The 18,899-nt window shown below is 41.8% G+C and overlaps 1 protein-coding gene across 1 annotated transcript in view; it reads right to left on the bottom strand.

Annotated features, from left to right (window-relative positions):
• EPS15 (epidermal growth factor receptor pathway substrate 15) overlaps positions 1 to 18,899 on the bottom strand; it is a 105,377-nt gene that overhangs the window by 60,671 nt on the left and 25,807 nt on the right. Inside the window, exons 2-4 of the mRNA XM_054979590.1 lie at positions 15,509 to 15,550; positions 4,708 to 4,797; positions 2,997 to 3,044 (exon numbers count right to left, since the gene is read on the bottom strand). Coding sequence (XP_054835565.1) covers positions 2,997 to 3,044; positions 4,708 to 4,797; positions 15,509 to 15,550 — 180 coding nt within the window. The remainder of the gene's footprint in view (positions 1 to 2,996; positions 3,045 to 4,707; positions 4,798 to 15,508; positions 15,551 to 18,899) is intronic.

Below are 18,899 nucleotides of genomic sequence, written 5' to 3'. Positions count from 1 at the left end.
AGATTCTCATACAATACAAGCTGCTGCACCTGGATAAGAAAGTAAAGGCAAAGTTCTGTACTGTGCTGGGTTCTTCAGTTCTCTAAGAACAACCCATCCCACTGCTGAGCCTCATGAAATTGCCAGGTCTTGTAAGACTTCCCTTCCTAAGTCATTGCCAGTCACCCAGCATTGCATGCGCCTTCAACCCCAAGTCAACACTGATAATCTGGGTGGTGGGCCCTACACAAACTCTGCCACTCAGGTGATATGTGATGGCACAGGACTGAAAAGCACGTGACAGGTTTTCAGCCCCAAGATGCTGCTGTCCAGGTGACTGGCAGCTTCTCAATTCGCCACTCCAAGGACTGGCTCATTCCCAGTTAAGTACAAAATAATTTGGATGCAACTAAACAGCACTTGATCCATGTGAGACTGCATGTATCCCACTTATACATTCATCAACTGGGGGTAAGAATAAATAGAAAATAAACTATAGGCATCTTCTGATCTCCCAGTCCCTTTCCTTGCTCAAATAACTCCAGCCTTTCCCTAATGGTCTTAACCATGGCCAACTATTTCACCAGCCTTAATCATGACATAAGCTATAAAAGTTTAATATTTCATATATGTATAGGGTCAGAGAGGAGGGTGAATATGCAGTTCTGCAGTCCCCTCTTAATTTCTCAACCACGGTTACAGCTACATAAACCTTAACAAATCCCCTTATTTTTCTTCATTTTCAGTTAGCAATTAAACCATAATTGCTGAGTTACTTTAATACATCCCCAAATATTCCCAATTCTTAAAATATTTTCTATAAACCAGTCCTTGTGAAACCATTTCAACGTGAATCAAATTCACTGATTGAGAATTCTCTCAGACCACAGATGTGCACAGAAGGGAGAACAAGACGAGGCAAATATGCATGTCAGTGTGGATTTTGCTTCCTCTCTCCCATGGCCATGAGATAAGAGCTCAGCACCTCTGAAGAAATGAAAACATAGCTGCAGATAGCAAGTTCAGATAGGCTGTTAGCTATTGGCAAAGTCCTTTTGAGGTGGCCAAGCTAGCACATAAATGTGCAAACCAGAAATGTTCAGAAAGACATAGTTACAGGATTCGGTTTCGTTTTCTCAGCCATGCCGGACGCTCCTATCGGCTGGTCCGGGAGGAAACGACCGGGCACCCTGACCGGGCGGCTGATCCGCAAGGATTAGCCTCCAGGACTCCCAGGGAGGGAGCCAGGGTCCGGGACGCTGCGGGAAGAACTCCCCGAAATCAATGCGGGGGGGGGGAATTGCCCGTTTGTCCCTATGGAGGCCGGCAGACATGCGCGGCGCCTCGAGTGCCGCCGGGCAACGAGAAACGGCAAATAAAAGAAACAGGCGGAAGCCCGTAAACAAGCGAATCCCTTCTGTTCTACAAGCGTTCGTGAAGGAGAGGTTCATCTGAAGAAGACTCGTTCTTCCCCTTCGCTGAGTTCCAGAATTTTGTTGGCGCCCCCCCCCCCCAAATGGCAGCAAAGAAGCAAAGTCCCGCTCTCGGTAAGTCAATCTCGGCTACTTTGAAGGGAGAGTCGCTCGAAGAGTTGGTGCGCAGGGCGGTGGTGGAAGCCATAAAACCCTTTGTTGACAAGCTGAACGAAACTGATCAAAGGGTGGGCTTAATTGAAAGCGAAGTAAAAACCATCAAGGAAGCAGCGGGGGGGGGGGGCAGAGAAGTCTGCTCTGGAAAGTGCGTCACTTGTGAAGGCTACAAAAAAGGAGCTGAAGTTGGTTGAGAACCAGCTGATCGGGCTACAGATGGAACGAACGCAGACAATTTTGCGTCTCCAAAACGTGAAAGAGGAGGAAAATGAGGATCTGTGGGAGGTGGTCTCGGAACTATTGGCGATACCTGCGAGGACGACTAAAGAAGAGGTTAAAAGCGCCATTTTGGAGGTCCATCGGGCTTCTTCAAAATATGCAACAAAGCGACAGTTGCCTCGTGAGATCATTATTGACTTTTCATTTAAAAAGATTCGGGACACCATCCTATATAATTCATATAATGCGGATTTGGACTTTTTGGGTTTGAAAGTCAAGATTTTGAAGGACGTTCCATTTCTAGTCCGGAAAAGGCGTTTTAAGTATAAAAAGTTTGCAGCTCTTCTGAGGGACCATGGAATAAAGTACAAATGGTTATTCCGGAAGGAATATGGTTTAGATATAAAGATCAGGCCTATAAGATACTATCAGAAGATCAACTAAAGGATTTTGAGAATAAAAACCCGGAACTCTGCTGCACCGAGAACGAAGAAAAGGAGAAGCCGGAGGGGGGGGGGAGGAGAGCACCGCAACAGCGGTTGCACAGAGAGAATTGCGTCCGGGACCTAGAAGGGGGAGGAAAGTTTAATCAGAATTTGAAATGCCTATTCTCTGTATGATTAACCACTCCATCATTATCCTATGGAGCTATTTTTGTATTATGACAGTATGAAGGGAAAACATTGAAGTGTAGTGTTTAGTGTTTGTAGTTCATTTCCCCCCCTTTTTCCTTTTCCATCCCCCTTTGTCCCTTCCCTCTCCCCTTTCCTTGTGATAGTCTTGTGTAGTGCTGTGTAGTGTTTTGTAGTTATGAAAAATAAAAAAAATTATAAAAAAAAAGAAAGACATAGTTACAAAGGGTAGTAGTATAATGGAACATCACAGGAAGTCACTTCTTCAAGGGACAGCACTGTGGTCTGTTGCCATACTTATTATACATATCATCTCCCTTTTTTAATTGCAGTGTCCTCTACCTTTTTAACTCCCTAGCTTTGTTATGGTATGTCATGCCTTAGACAGTTCTTGTTGCCTTAAACAGTTTTTCATTTGCATTGTTTTCCAGTTCCAAATACCAGTCTTATTACATTGTTTATTGGAGGTCTTGGCTAGCTGACTTAATTCCTTTTTATATTTTGTAGTCTGTCCTGGATATCAGTGAGAAAGGAAAGTTATAAACGAAATTAGTAAGAGAGACAAACACATTTTTACCTGTTTGTTGAGAATACCTTTGCCATCGGTATCAGCCAGATCCCAAATCTAAAACACAGTTAGATGGAAACAACATGTAAAAATAGTGCTGAAGCAGTTGTGTCAGAAAAGTTTTTGCCCCACTTTAAACAAGTGCCAGAAAATCATCTCAGACATGTAACCATATCTTAATATATTAGCAAGAATTTTGTCCAGTACAATACATTAGATTATCCATCAACACAAGCTTTTATTATGTGTGTGCGTGCATCTGCACACACGCACACACTACCTACACAAAATCTGTATATTCATTATACAGGTGGATCTGGACGCTATTAAAGTGGTGTCGTGGTCCTGAGGGCTCGTTTGGGTATGCCAGTCCCCTCCTGCATAGGTGGCGAGCTAATTTATACTCTCCCACGGAGACTTATGGATCCAATTGGCTTCCAGAATGCTCTGTGGGAGCCAATGCCCCCTGGCAGTTCATTAGATGAGCTGGTAGGGGATTGGCATGACCATCTCTTGAAAACCATCGATGAAATTGCTCCCCGTTGCCCTCTCCGTCCCCGTGTCAGACTGGCTCCCTGGTACATGGAGGAGCAACGTCGGATGAAGCGGGAACTGAGACACCTAGAGTGAGTGTGGCGGCGGAATTGGGGCGAAGAAGTGAGATCCTCTTATAGTGCTTATGAAGGCCTATGAGGTGGCTGTGAAGGCAACGAAGGAGTACTTTGCCGCCTCCATAGCATCTGCAAGCTCATGCCCTGCAAAATTGTTTCATGTAGTTTGGTCCTTGGTCCACGCAGGGGGACTGCCAAATTAGAAATTCGGACCAGAAAAATAAAGGGGGAAATCCCCAGGGAGACAAACATAGACAAATTGTTCCAATTATATTGTCAATACAGATAGTTAGTGCACAGTGGGAAGGCAACATTCATTCCTTTCATTAATCAATACATAGAGTTCTGTTTCAGTCTTTCCTCAATCAGGAACAAAGAAGAATGCCATGGTAAATCCTCTGGCGTTTACAAGGCAGAATAACAGCCCTTAACAACAAAGCAATAAGAATTTATCATCCTGTCTCAGTCTTTCCTTTGATCAAGGACAAGAAAATCCTCCAGCGTCTTCCAAGTTGAGCAACAGCAATTAGCAAGAAGGTAATTAATATAAAGGCTACGAGCTTACTGGCTTGAAATCAGCTCATTTCGATACTCTTCTTCCTGGCCAATATTTATACCATCTTCATTCTACAGTCTCTCATCAGTGAGAGACTGTAGAACTAGAATGAGGATAGCCACTTCTCATATCACAGCAAAGATACCTTTTCCAGATCAAAGGATTTCATCGTGTATTGATTCTTATTTGAAAACACAAGCCAGAGCTGCAACCAGTTAAAGCCCCTAGTCAGTCCTGAGAAATACTGAACACACTAACCTCAATTCAATGCAGAGTAAAAGGTGCTTACGCCCTTTCCAGCGGTATTAATCATATCTAATAAGGTTGAAGTATAGCTACTGAATGCACCCAGAAATGCCCACTACTTGATTTACTCAACCTAGTATCATAAGCTGCAATCATGACTTGTCAAGAAAAATTACTATTGTTTACAGTGAATCTGGAGGATTGTAAACACAACAAAACACAACAAAAAGCTATGTTTAAAAGCACCACAGGGGGCAGTAGGGGACTTTGTCAAAATTAAGACAGAATGACAAAAAATTAATACTACCTTCCCAAGAATCAAGTCGGTCAGTCCTGATTTTTTCAGAAATACAGCTGCATCAGAGGCTAAAACTCTTCCAGTGTTGCCAGGATCAACCTGCCAAAACAGAGACACTGTTGGTGTTCAGACACGATGGAACTTGCATATAAGAACCTTACGAAAGTAGCATATGGCAACTTAGATTACTTTCTGAACCAATAAGGCGTGTTTAGCTTAAACTTGCAAGTATACCATCACCATGCATTTTTTATCTGTAAGGATGTATTTTTTCCATACAGAACTTCAAAATGTATAAGAGGAATCTCCAATACTGTAGGAACAGGTTCTCTTCACAATACGAACCCTCAAGTACTCCTGGCTGAACAGCAAGGAGTGAAAACAAACTTGCTAATATACCATAAGGATGTGCTGGGAAACACACTACGTGCAGCATTCACTATTCTAAGGTTAATGGGGGGGGGGGCACAATAATGGACGACTGGCTAACACCATGCCACTGTGTTTTCCCAGTAGTAGCTATGAGCCCTCTTACTGTTGCATCTTGTTCAAAAGACAAAGTATGCCATGGGATTGGCAGACGAGACTGCAATGTTGCATTCTGCCTCTTAGGAAGAGAACAAGTTACAGACAGGCTATCACCTGAACATTTATTTGCTAGCTTGTCTTACCCAAACCCTGTCTCATTTTGCATCTACCATGTCATGCTATGTGCCCCAGTCTGTGGAATGTTTATTACTATTGGCAGCCATGGATCCTTGAAGAATCATAGAGTTGGAAGGGGCCATACAGACCATCTAGTCCAACCCCCTGCCCAGTGCAGGATCAGCCTAAAGCATCTCTGACAAGATTTCTGCTCAGTCTTTGTAACCACCAGCCAGAAGCTCCTCCACCCATTTCCCCAAGGGATTGAAAAGAGCATAGTGATTAATTTCACCTTTTCTGAACAAAGTTATGTTTCCTCTGCAGGATTAGTTTCAGCATCTGGGAGTTGTTCTTGATGCTGTGTTGCTACAATAATCAGAGGGTAGCAGTTTGACAAACTTAAGCTGAGAACTGGCTACGACCATTCCTTTCAGATAGGGATTTCAGACAGGAATCACCCATGCTTTGGTAACCTCTGATTTGGATTACTACAACATGCTCTATTCAGGGCTACTTATGAAGGTAGCTGAAAGCTATGGGTTGGATCCTTACATCAGGGGATGGCTCCTTGTGCTGGAAGAAAGTGCCACTGCTAATGGAATAGACCTGCAAGATCCAGCTCAATAGCTGGTTCAAAAGCTATGGCTGCAGATTCACCTGCGGCCCAGTTTCTGGCATTCAGGGGTGGAGGGTACAGCATAAGTCTGCCAACATTGTGCAGGACCTGGAAGCTCACCTACAGGCGTGGCGGGCAGCCACAGCTTCCTTCCAGTCTGCCGACAAAAAGAAAAGTCGGGGAGCAAAGCTGGGCCACAGCACTTGGCTCCTGAACTGGCAAGGAAGCTGGAGGCATCACAGCTCACTGAGGGAAAAGGAGCAGCAGAGGCTGCAGCAGTGGACCGGAGAGCAAAGTGGAGGAGGCCAGGCCAGACAACTTAGTGGTGGCCTTCTTTTCCTCAGGGACCATTGCATTGCAAGGATGCAGTGGTAGGAGGAAGTCCTGTGGGCATGCCATTGCCAGTGAAGCTCATGCTGCTTCATGGTGGGCAGTGCCAGGGAGTGAGCAAGCAGGGCACCCTCCCTTGGCTGGTGTTGTCTGGCTAGTGTTGGCCCCCTCAGGATCCCCGGGTGGTGGTGGGGAATATTGAGGTGGCTTTCTCAGCGGTGGCAGGTTTGGCTCTGGGCACATTGCTGAGGAAGCCACCTCAGTATTTCCCACTAAGGGTATGTGATTCGGGTTTCCGATTCAGGATAAATACTCAAATTGGACCTGATTCATAACTATTTGGGATTCCTGATTTGGGCCCAGCATACTGGCCCCAATTCAGAAATGATGAATCAAAGCTTTCCAAAGTGATTGGGGCTGCTTCAGAAAGCTTTGGGGCCCTTTCAATCCATGAGGCTGGCTTCAGCTGACTGGTGGGGGAGCTCCCTCCTCCACTGGTCAGCTGGAGCCAGCCTCGAGGTTTGAATTTAAAGCAGCCAAAAGGGGCTTTAAACTTCAGCTGGGCGGCAGGGGAGTCCCAACCTCCCAAGCTGAAATGCGGGGAAGTGCCAGCTTCTGGCGCTTTAAACATCAGCTAGGAGGCGGAGGACTCCCCTGCCTCCCAAATGAAGCATGGAAAATGCCACCTGCTTATTTCACCCAAAAGGAGGGGGAGGAGGGAAACCCTTCTTCCCCCTCGGGTGAAATAAGCCATGGGCGGGAAGTTTCAGTGTGCTCCAAATCGTCACAGAGCATACCAAAGAGGGTCAATAAGCAATTTCTGAAGTTGCTTGCCGATTCAGAAATCGCTTATTTCTGATTCTTTTTCCCACTTCGGAAATTCCGAAGTGGGAAAACCGAATCTTTCTGGTGTGCACACCCCTATTCCTCATCATTTGAGGAGCGAATGGACGGGCTGCCCTCCCTCGTCCAACTTCCGTGTCTCACCAGAACGAACGTTACAGTTGGTATGGTATGGCTACAAATTCACTAGCTGAAGTATTTAGGGCACATCAAATATTTTCTCCAGGATTCTGAAATGCATCTTAGTTGCTTTACTTTATTTTCTCTGCAGTGCGGTAGGGGTCCCCTCATGCCACTGAGATTCTCTACGTAATGGCACATCTGAAGATAAAAGATGCCTTGTGGGAACATCGGCAGCTATGAGGCCCATTGAGATTCACCTGTCAGGTAGGACAGGTTGCTTGGTTTCATGGCATTCCAGCCAGACTCCTGGTTTTGTTGCAGATTTAGGAGCTTTGGCGGGAGCCATTTTGGGGATCTTGTGGTTTTGGCATTGGGCATGGATCCTTTTGAGGGGAAATAAGGCCACAAGCCCAGTTTCCTCATACTTGGGGATCTTCTTAAAGGATCTTGTGGTGATGCATTGTAGGGACAAACCCAGATGGGGGCTGTCAGGGCATGCTCACTCCCAGGTGGTAGGGGGATCCACGCAGAGGTGCGGGCCCATGTAGAATTCTACAGCCCGTCATCCTGTGGTTTCCCCCATCAGCAGGCAAGGAGGTTTGGTTGATGCTTGGACCCGTGCCCTATGTAGCACCAAGGCTCCATACGCTGAAACCAATATAGATGTGGCCTTTTAAATTCCAACAAGTCGTCTGTCTTCTGTCGACTTGACCCTCCCCTCCTCTCCCGAGGGTTAGATTATAAATCCATTTTTGTCCAATTACATCAGCTGTCTGTTTGCTTCTGGGTATAATTATGTCGCAAGCGATGCCCCCAGTAACACCAGAAATCCGTGCGTCGGGGCGAGGGGGCCTCTCCTTGAGCTTACTCTGCTGGGGAGACCAGATCCAGGTGCCAGAGCCCGGATGTGACCCTCCAAGGACATGACACGTTGGTGTGGCTCTCTAGCCCCGGTGCTCTACCGGATGTTACGTGGGATGCTGTGAGGGAAGGTGCCCTCAAATCAGATTTGACTTGAACGGTGGCACAATCCACAAAAGTGTCTGTGGATGTGCCTGGCTGGTTTGAAGATGGTTGTGAAAAGGTTGAAGGTAGCATGCCCACAGTAGTGAGAGAACTGTGGAACAGCTACTGGAGGTGCACCTAAGGTGGCGAGTCGAGCGCTGGGTGAGAGCCAGCTATTGATTAGCACATCGGTGAGAGAGATGTAAGCCTGAAGTGTTGAAAGAAGTGCTTTGCCCAAGACCTGGGCGGAGAAGTGAAGGAGGTTGTCATCTGCTCGCCCAGGGAGCTCGAAAGTCTCGAACGGACTGTTGTTTTCTGCTCACGCGGTGGCAACTGGAGAAGGAGAGTGAGTGACCTTGGACTGGTCTGCGAGTCCCACCCTGTTGGGTGTGCTTTTACTGGATATAGAGCATCCATTTCACGTCAGTTTTTAAACACTTTTCTTTTATTTCTCTCCTTCCCCGACCCAACCTACACATGTGTTCCTGGTTGTGGTATTCACCTGTAAAATAGTCACATTGGTAGCACCCAACAAAGGGATCTCGTAATGATTACTACCTTGGTTCGCGCTATGTCATCTGGCGCGGCCAAGAGTCATGTCGCAGTCACCTTGTAGACGACTCCAGATGGACGAGCCATCGGGGACTAGTCACCCCCATTAACTCGGAATAAGGGCCTCGGCCTCAGTAAAATGTTAGGAATGGCCAGGGTGTTGTGTAGACATATTGCTTAACATCCCATCCTTTACTGAAGGCAAGGCAGTTACGCCATGGAGATATGCTTGGCTTTTCTGCTGTTGACCTTCTAGCAAGAAATTAAAATATTGTTTTAAGACAGCATTTTTTCCAGAAGGTAATTAGCTGTAGACTTTAAATTGATGGGCATGCAGTGTACTTTTAAAAACTGATTTCAATTACTATACTTTATGTAGTTGCCTCATGTATTGCTTCGATGTGTATTATTTTAACTGTACATATTTTGCAAGTCATAGGCAGAAAATTCAGCTAAAATAATTTAAACAAATAAAACTGAAAATGGACACCTTTATGCAAGTAGTATAGTAGATTTGCCACTCTTTGAGGCATAGGAGAAGAGTAAAAGCTTTTCCGATGAATGCCTCATATGTGAAATACAGCATTAAATTTAGTGTCCTCAAGCTATAAATAGCAGGAAACATGGGATATTATCACATTAATAAAGAGATGTTTTGTTGATTTATTATTACAGTTGATTTATTATTACAGTTAATAACCATTACATTCATTTATAAACATAGATAGATGCCATACTCGAATTGCACAGATTTGATATAAAAGTAATTTTATAAAACCTTAAAAAATATAGCAAAGAATCCAGTAGCACCTTTAAGACTGACTAACTTTATTGTAGCATAAACTTTCGAGAGCCACAGCTCTCTTTGTCAGATGCATCTCAAAAGCTTATTCTACAATAAAGTTGGTTAGTCTTAAAGGTGCTACTGGAGTCTTTGCTATTTTGCTACTGCAGACTAACACGGCTAACTCCTCTGGATCTTAAAAAACCATAAATACAGGGATTTGATCTTTCAAAGTTAAAATATAAAAACAAATGTCACTCCTTAAATATTCTCTGCAGATTCTATAGAGAGGCAATGCTTGCAACAAATGCAGCCTGCAAATCTGAGACTCCTGTCAGAACTTTCTCCTCCACTCCCTGTCCCAAGCAAGAGGCAAACGTCATTACAGCAGAGGAGTTCAAATTAAATGTTCACATTTATAAACCTGTTCCACAAAAGTAGTTTTATTGCATATGCTGTTGAAGCAGTGAGATTTAATAAGTGCATACACTTATTCCACAGAATTGCTAGAAATTCTTCAAAGTCAACTGACCACAAACATTAGCTCCATGCCAGAGAGGGCAATGTCGAGGCCATACCTTTAATAGTTTCTGCACCAACAGCTTAAGGCTGTAGCTTTGGATGCAGGGCTACAACATTTAATGTTATGCAGCAATAAACTGTGGTTACTCAGCTATGAGTGAAGTATATGTTCATAAGCAGCCTCTTTAGTATTACATCATATAACACAGCCAAATCCTGGCAATTTGTTTCTGGTATAAAGGCCTACTTTAATTAAGCCTCCACCACACCATTAAACCAAAGCAGGGCTCATTTTGAGGGGGAACGCGCCATAACGCCATTCCAGAACCTCTGAAAAGAGATCATGTGGGTGGTGGCCCCGCCCACTTGATTCCTTTTCCTCCCTGGAGCCAACCCTGCTGCCAGCCAGGCCGCTCGGGCCTGTGCGGCCCGTCGTCCCAGCCTGCGAGCCGGTCAAGGCCGTGTGCAGCCCACAGCGGCCTCTGGAGCTGACCCTGCGGCCAGTCGGCGCTGCTGCAGCCTGCGCGGCCCATCCTCCCAGCCTGCAAGCTATGGTGCTGAGTGGTGGTGAGTGTTGCTATTATCTCCTCCCCATTGGTATGTCATCTTTTAGGGGCCATTGAGGGGTGGTATTATGTTCTAGTCCGTAATTGTAGTCCTATTGCATTGAAATCTGCAGAAACTTTTGGCAGCTGTTGTTAAGTTACACGATAACTAATTTTTTTGGTTCTCCTCCTGTGGGATGAGGGTTGCTGTTTATGACTTAGGCTGTAAAAACAGTAAGAAGTCCTATTTTGGGGGGTGGAGCCTGAGGGGTGGGTTTTGCCTTCTGACACACTTCCGGTGATGTCAGGGGGTGTGGCATATGCAAATCAGTTATGCCAATGACACACTTCCGGTGATGGCAAGGGGTGTGGTAAATGCTAATGAGTTATGCTAATGAGTTCCTGTAGCTCTTTTTCTATGAAATGACCCCTGAACCAAAGTAATTTGGAAACAGTTGCTTAAAGCATTGGGTTGTGCTGAAAACATGGTGAAATGTGAATCCATTATTAGCATGCTGATGTTCCATCTTTTTAAAACTTACCTTTCCCACTTTGTGTACTTCCCCCTCTCAAAAGAAGCTCCTGGGTTACTTTGAGCATCTTTCAGGTACTTCACTCAGCTGAGCCAGCAGATCCACTATGTAATGAGTTTATTCTTGGTTTGAGAAGATGAGGACTTCTTCCTTCCTCTTCCAATTGAAGACAACTCAGATAGTTGCTTGGGTAAAGGCATCAGCCCTCCCTGTTCCCCCTGCCCCAGCATCAGGAAAACCTGGTGCCCATGAAAGTTCTAAGATGCAAACTGTTCTGGGAGGAAAGCACTTAGGAACCCACCAATTCCTAATGCATTTCCTTCTGAGTTCATGTAAAATACACCTGGCACTCCTTGTGGAATGTGTCCAGCCACTGAGTTTATGGGTACCAGGACTGACAGACCAACTTAACTTAAGATTCTAAAAAGATGTTTGGGATTTTGCCTTTATTATCCTTTCTTTTCACCTGTATGTTATCCTTTTGCCTGTTCCCTTATTTTGTTCTAAAGGTGATTTGACTCCTTGTAGCGTCTTTCTCTTTTATATTAAAAACAGCATTTTGCAATTCCTTATAATTTTAAATTTTATATACCAATGGCCAAGTAGCCCTGATCTGAGGCCACTTAAATTCAGAGACTGGAGCCATGAACAAGACAGATCTTGCTATACACCTGAAAAATGCCACAGGTTTGTAGAAAAACCTGAAATCTAAACAAAAATACATTAGGGAGGTTAAAAAAACCCCAAAATGATAAAAGTAACATCTGTAGCTTTAACCAGTTGCTAGGCAACCATAACAGTTTAGCTAGTATTCCAGGCTTGGTTTCTGTCAACAAAAGGCAGGGGAAGGGGGCAGGGTACTTTCCAGGGCTGTTTTGGCCTTTGAGGGAAGACTCATTGGGGCCAAGCCCAGAGTCAACCACTGAGTGACTTGCATAACTGATCTAGGGTCAGTTGCTTGCTACTGTTCAACAGTAGCCCCCGCCCAAAGCCAGTGTACTGGTTAGAGTTTCAGAATACGATGTGGGAGACCCAGGTTCAAATCACCACTCTGCTGCGGAAGCACACTGAATGACTTTGATACAGTCAACACGCTCAGCCTAAATACCTCTCAGGGTTGTTGTGTGATGATAATATGGAGGCAAAGAGAATGATGTAAGCTGTGTTAGGTCTCCACTGTGGAGAAAGGCAGTGTATAAATAAAATAAATTAAGAAATATAGGTGAAGATGAAGGACAGATAAAAGGCAAGTTGTTTAGTGGGTTTGAAGGAGAGAAGGACATAGAGAGAAAGAGGCTACAAGGAGTCATGTCACCTTTAGAACTAAATCTGCACGCTGCCAGGAGGAGGGAGAGAGGAAATAGCATAGGGAAGGGGATACAGGGAAAAGTGAAATAACCTCCTCCCCGCAAGTCCTTGCAGGTTCCCCACCATGCAGCTTGGCCTGGATTAGCCAGCAACATGCAACCGGACCATAGAGAGGCTGCCAGGAAAGGGGGTGGGGAAGTGAAGACAGGGACAGACAAAGGTGGGTGGGAAGGAGACAAGGAAGCAGGAAAAGGGACAGAAACTATAGGGGGCAGGGAAAGGAAAGACGACATGGTGGGGAGGGAGAAATTAGATGTTCTCTGCAAGTCTTTTCAGTTTCCTGCTTGTCAAAACATCTAATTCTCAACATGACCAAACCTGCAAATACTTAAATCCAGAGATTGAAACCCCTCAAAATAATAGTAGCAGCTCCTGTAATTTTAAGAAATGAATGCCCTCAGTGACTGTTGCTTGGCAACCACAATATTGTCAGCTTTTTAGCCTTGATTTCAGTCAGTAAAAGGAAGGGAGAGGGGGAAGGGCCCCTTCCAAGGCTGTTTTGGCCTTTCAGTGAGAACTCATTGAGGCCAGGCCTGGCACAAACCACTGGACAACTTGATACTACCCAACTTGAATGAATCAGGTCTGGCTGCTTACAAGAGCAGTCACCCCATGAAAGTCAGATTGGTATACTGGTTAGAACTTCAGACTACAGTCTGGGAACCTCAAGTCTGAATCACAACACTGCCGTGGAAACTTGTTGGGAACCATTTGGCCAGTTGCACACTCTAAGCTTAACATACCTCACAAGGTTGCTGTGAGGAAAAATGGAGGATTCGATAATGCTGTGGATCCCCATAATGGAGAAAGGGTAGAAAGGAAGAAGGGGGCAGCTGAAGAATGGGGGCAGATAAAAGGCAGGCTGATTGGTAGCTGGAAAGGACAGAAAGAAGCAAGGAAAGGTGAGGATATGGGGGTTGTCAGGAGGAGGGAAAGAGGAAATATAGGGATAGGGATATAGGGGTAAATGAGGTGCCCTCTGCAATTCCCCACTGTGCAACTGGTCCATCTCAGTGGCTAGCATTGTACAACTGGGCCATACATTTTCTCAGGTAGAGACTGCCACAGGGAATGAAGAAGGGAAAGCTGAAAGTGAGGGACAGATATAGATTGCTTGGTTTGTGGGAAGGAAAGAAGAAAGCAGGAAAGGAGGAGAGCTTATGGGGTTTCAGAGAAGGCAGTGAGGAAAGGGTGGAATGAGATACCCCCAACAAGTCCTTAAGGATCCCCTACTTGTAAAGCCTATAATCTATCGTAGTGTCTGCCTAATCAGTTCTTTAGGAGGACAAGTGGCCCCATTTAGGATTTTGCAAATGTTTCTGCTTAGAGCTGTAGACTTTCCATTTCAAGGCTCTGTTTTGATCAGAAAGGTAAGAGTCTCCGCAATAGGATTCTCTGCTTTGAAATTAATTCTTTAACATTCAAATCAGCAACCACAAAAACCAGTATGCACATTAAAGGGAGAAGTGGACAGCAGATAAAATGGAGTTTCACAGTTGCTGGCATGAGGTGCTGCACCCGAGAAAGCCTTCAGGTTCACCCCTCTCAATTGCACACAGCTTTGTAAATTTGGGGATTGGGCAAATTAGCACACTTCCAACACTGCGTGTGAAGCACAGCACTAAGAAAAGCATGGAAGTGCACTTCCATACTCATATTATGAATATTATATCCTACTACAGGGAACTCATACTAACCCATATGTATAAAGAAATGCACTGTGCACAGAACACTACCAGCCAGGGAATTTACACAGACTAGTACCCATTGAAACCAGTTACTGGTAATCTGCCTTGAGTCTCAATGAGAAAGATGGACTATAAATAAATAAATAAACAAACAGTCTTACTTGCTTCAGTAGAATTACTTGCAAGTTTTTTATTTATAACTTTACCTTTAAATAACCACTGCACAATCACTGACATTTTACAAAGATACTACACAGTCTCTCAAAAGACATAAGTAGCTTCAAATGTGGTTCTATCACAAACATCCCTAGAATGCAAATTCTTTACTTTACTACATGAAGCATGCAGACAGAAGTCTAATTTTTTTTAATAGTAGAGGTCATTGATCCAAATTGTGCTGAAAAACAGCATTTATTACATTCCATGAAGAGAGATTCGCTTGGAATAAAATTTTCCTATTAATTACTACAGGATCTAGCTCCTAATCAATACAATTAGTATTTGATCTAAGCATGACTTAAATCAGAAATCAAACACTTCTGCATTTAAATATTTGGAACCTATAGGAATACTGCTCAATCTCCCGTATCTTCATAGCTTAATTGAAGGAGACTCCTATTCTACCTATGCAACAAGAGGCTGGTAGCTTGGATTTTCAAAAAGATGACCCACATATAGTAATCCCTTGGTCTTAACACAGAAATTGTTGAACATTTATGAAAATAATCCAGAATAGAGTTCTGCTTGCTATAATAATATGGGTGGACACCACAATGCCCAACACCACAATCCTTTATTTTTAACACTTAACATTTTCAAAAACTGTCTATTGAAGGACATACAAAGCAAATTTAGTTGCAATGAACTCTTCCAACAAGGAGTCCTTATAATAGTGTTCCCTGAATTCGTCTTATAATGAAGTAAGTCCATTATTTCTGGTGCAAACATGGAATGATATACAGCAGTTAGCTTTTGCGACTGCCATTTGTGACTAACAGTAGCTAGTTTATATTGGTATAAATAATGATTTATATAAAACATGCATGGCATGAATGGAGCCCTTTGTATTGTAAAGTTGGTGAAATAATATCTCAATAATTAACTTTACATCAAACTATTTATCTGACTCTACTTGGAGCCTAAAGACAAAAACCACAGAAACCATTTTCTTCTCCTGTTTAACATAATAGACTTATAATAGACTTACATACATATTTCCACAAAGAAATAAGAACACAGGATGTAATCACACTTACCAACCGATAGTACTTCTCATATACAGGATTTGCACTTGACAGCTACGGGAAAAAAGTTAAAATGTAAAATAAATGCTTTTTAAAAACTTCATTAATCATTAATGTTTCTAATTAGAAAGACAAGATAAACTGACGATATCAAAGTCCAACCTGCCCAACATATCACAAAAACTTAAAATAATAATCAATCGAAGAAATTAAAAACAGATATGTGTTCAAGAAACTCGCATTAAAAAAGACCAAGAACATTTATTCTTGAGATATAGACAAGTATGGACACTGGCGTCAATATATGCCCCAAATAATACTAAAAATCATTTTTTTGAAAACTTTTACCAAAAATTACTAGACTTTCAAGAAGGTGAGATTCTAATTCTTGGAGATATGAATGGATGTTAGATTCAAAAAAAGATCAAAAAATCTTGGAAGGAAACTTCCAAAAATGTATTTAGATATATGGGACTGTTGGAACTGGAAGATGTTTGGCAACTATTCACAGAATCATAGAGTTGGAAGGGGCCATACAGACCTTCTAGTCCAACCCCCTGCCCAATACAGGATGAGCCTAACAGTGCAATCCTATGCAGAGTTACTCCAGTCTAAGCCCATTGAAGTCAATGGCCTTAGACTGGAGTAACTCTGCATAGGATTGCACTGTAAAGCATCTCTGACAAATATTCATCCAGCCTCTTCTTGAAAACTGCCAGTGAAGAGGAATCCAGATGGAAGAGACTACACATATTTCTCTGACAGGCACCAATTATATTCTAGAATAGACATATGTTGGGTATCAAAAACCTTAATTACGAAAACTGAGAAAGCAGAGATTCTCCCAAAGACTTTAGCCTACCATAAGCCAATAGAGATAATTTGGAAGAATGGCAGAAAGAGAGACAGAAGATGGAGACTAAATTATACTCTATTATTACAAGATGAAGTAATACAAAAATGTAAGAAAGATTTGTTGGAATATTTTAATTTGAACAACATAACTGATGTTACCGCGACAACAATATGGGAACCTGGCAAAGGTTATATGAGAGGAACTATATTGGCAATAGCCGTACTAAAGATAAAGAGAGAAGCAAGAGTCTATAAAGAAGATAATGGTCAAACTGAAGATATTAGAACAAGAACATAAGAGTACAGGAAATAAAGAAAAACTGAAGGAAATGAAACAACTAAATAACCAACTGGATCTATTGGAAGTAGGAGAAATGCAGAAAAAATTGAAATATTAAAAACAAAGGCACTTTGAAGTTGTGAATAAAACTGAAAGATATTTAGTGTACTGTTTAAGAAAAGAAATAGAAAAAAGAAGGATACCCAAGATCAGGAAAGGAAATCAAATAGTCTAGGCAGAACAAGAAATGCAAGAACAAATTTTTGAAAATTCAAATCTTTGTAAAAAAAGAACTCATAGGAAGGAATGGAGAACTATTTATCTGAGGTACCAATTCGAACATAGAAGAATCTTGAATCAAGCAATAACAATAAAAGAGATTAGTCATACTATAAAAACACTTAAAAAATTAAATTGCCTGGTCCAGACGGACTGAGGGCAACATATTATAAATGCTTTGAAGATATATTAGCAACACCTTTACAAGGAGTAATGAAGAAAATACAAGAAAGCATATACTATTAACTTGGCAATAAGAGAACATACCTTTAATATATAAAGAAGGAAATGATCCATTATTAACACCAACATATAGACCAATCTCATTCTTAAAGGTGGGTTATAAGATTTTTATAGCAATAATGGATGAGAGATTAAGAAAATATATTCTGGACCTAGTTCATGAAGCTCAAATGGGATTTGTGCCAAAGAGATATATGAAAGACAATATTCAATATTTCCTGAACGTAACTGAATATTCAAGAAAGAAAAAAACGGCAGTAATGTTTTTGGATGCAGAGAAAGCTTTTGATAATGTGGCTTGATTATTTTTAATGAAAGTATTACAAAATATGAACTATGGAGTCAAATTTTTAAATTGGATGCAAAGTATTTATACAGACCAGCAAGCTAGAATTTTAGTGAACAGCTCATTACCAGAGAAAATCGAAACAGCAAAAGGAACTTGTCAGAGTTGCCCAATATCACCTCTACTATTTATTTTAGTATTGGCTATAAAAATCAGACAAGACACCAGAACTGTTGAAATAAAAGATAAAGAAGAGTATGAGATGAAAAGTTATGCAGATGATTCAAAACATCTACTAGGAAAAATATATAAAATATTACAGCAATATGATACAGAAACAGAGCAAGTAAAAATTGTATGGTACAATGGATGCAAAATTTTGGAGAAAATATACGTATGAGCCAGTGGAAAAATGTATGGACTAAAGATATTAAAGTTACTGAATGTCAATTGTTAAGAGAGAATTGGTATAAAATGTTCTTCAGATGGTATATCACTCCCGAAGATACAGCAAAAACTAGTAAGGAGGACGATAATGGAAAGTGCTGGAAATGCCAGAATACGAATGCCTTTTATTACATGTGGTGGACATACAAGAAAGTAAGAAAATACTAGATAAAAGTTTTGATTAACTCCTAAAATATGTTATTAAATATTTTACCAATTAATATTACAAAAGTGCACAGTGAATTATTTAAGTATACGGTGACTGTGGCAACAGTAGTATTTGTAACAAAATGTTTTTTTTTTTTTAAATTTTTTTATTGGGTTAGAACATTAATATTTTTACATTACATTACATTCAATTTTCCCCTAATTTTTCGTTTCTAACCCCCTCCCTTTCCCCCCCTTTTGTTGACTTCCAACAGCTTTCCCACCCTCTGTCCCTTTTCCCTTACTTCTATTAACTTCCTCTGTCTAAAACAAATATATATTCTCCATTATATTAAGCAGTACATCTTTAACTCTTTTACTTATTATACATCCAAACTATACTTCTTTAGATAAACAATTTATCCCATTTTCCAGTTTTGAATATTTCTATATATCATAAACCATAAAAATTTCCCACATTTAAATCAAACAATTTGATTTGTTCTCTATATATTAATCATTTCTTCTTTTTATAGTATTTCTATATAACTCATCACATAGTCAGTCGTTTTAACTCTTCTATACATTCAGTTTGGTGCATATAAGTCTTATCAAGTAAAAAAAAAAATATATTGTTAATTACTCAATCCTCATGTTTAAACCGTTAATTATTCTCTATCAATATTCTATCAATTAACCTTTACATATCTATATATATCTCAATCAATTAATTAATCTAACTGCTTATAAATTCACATTTCTCTTCCTCCCCCGGTAAAGTCACCCCTCTCTTTTATACTTTTATTGTACTTCAGTAGTTCTCAAACTGCCACAGTTTTCCTCCCACCTCCCACTTCTTCTCCAGA

The sequence above is a fragment of the Eublepharis macularius genome, chromosome 5 (assembly GCF_028583425.1).
Source record: "Eublepharis macularius isolate TG4126 chromosome 5, MPM_Emac_v1.0, whole genome shotgun sequence".
NCBI lineage: Eukaryota > Metazoa > Chordata > Lepidosauria > Squamata > Eublepharidae > Eublepharis > Eublepharis macularius.
This window is presented reverse-complemented; position numbering and strand designations above follow the sequence as displayed.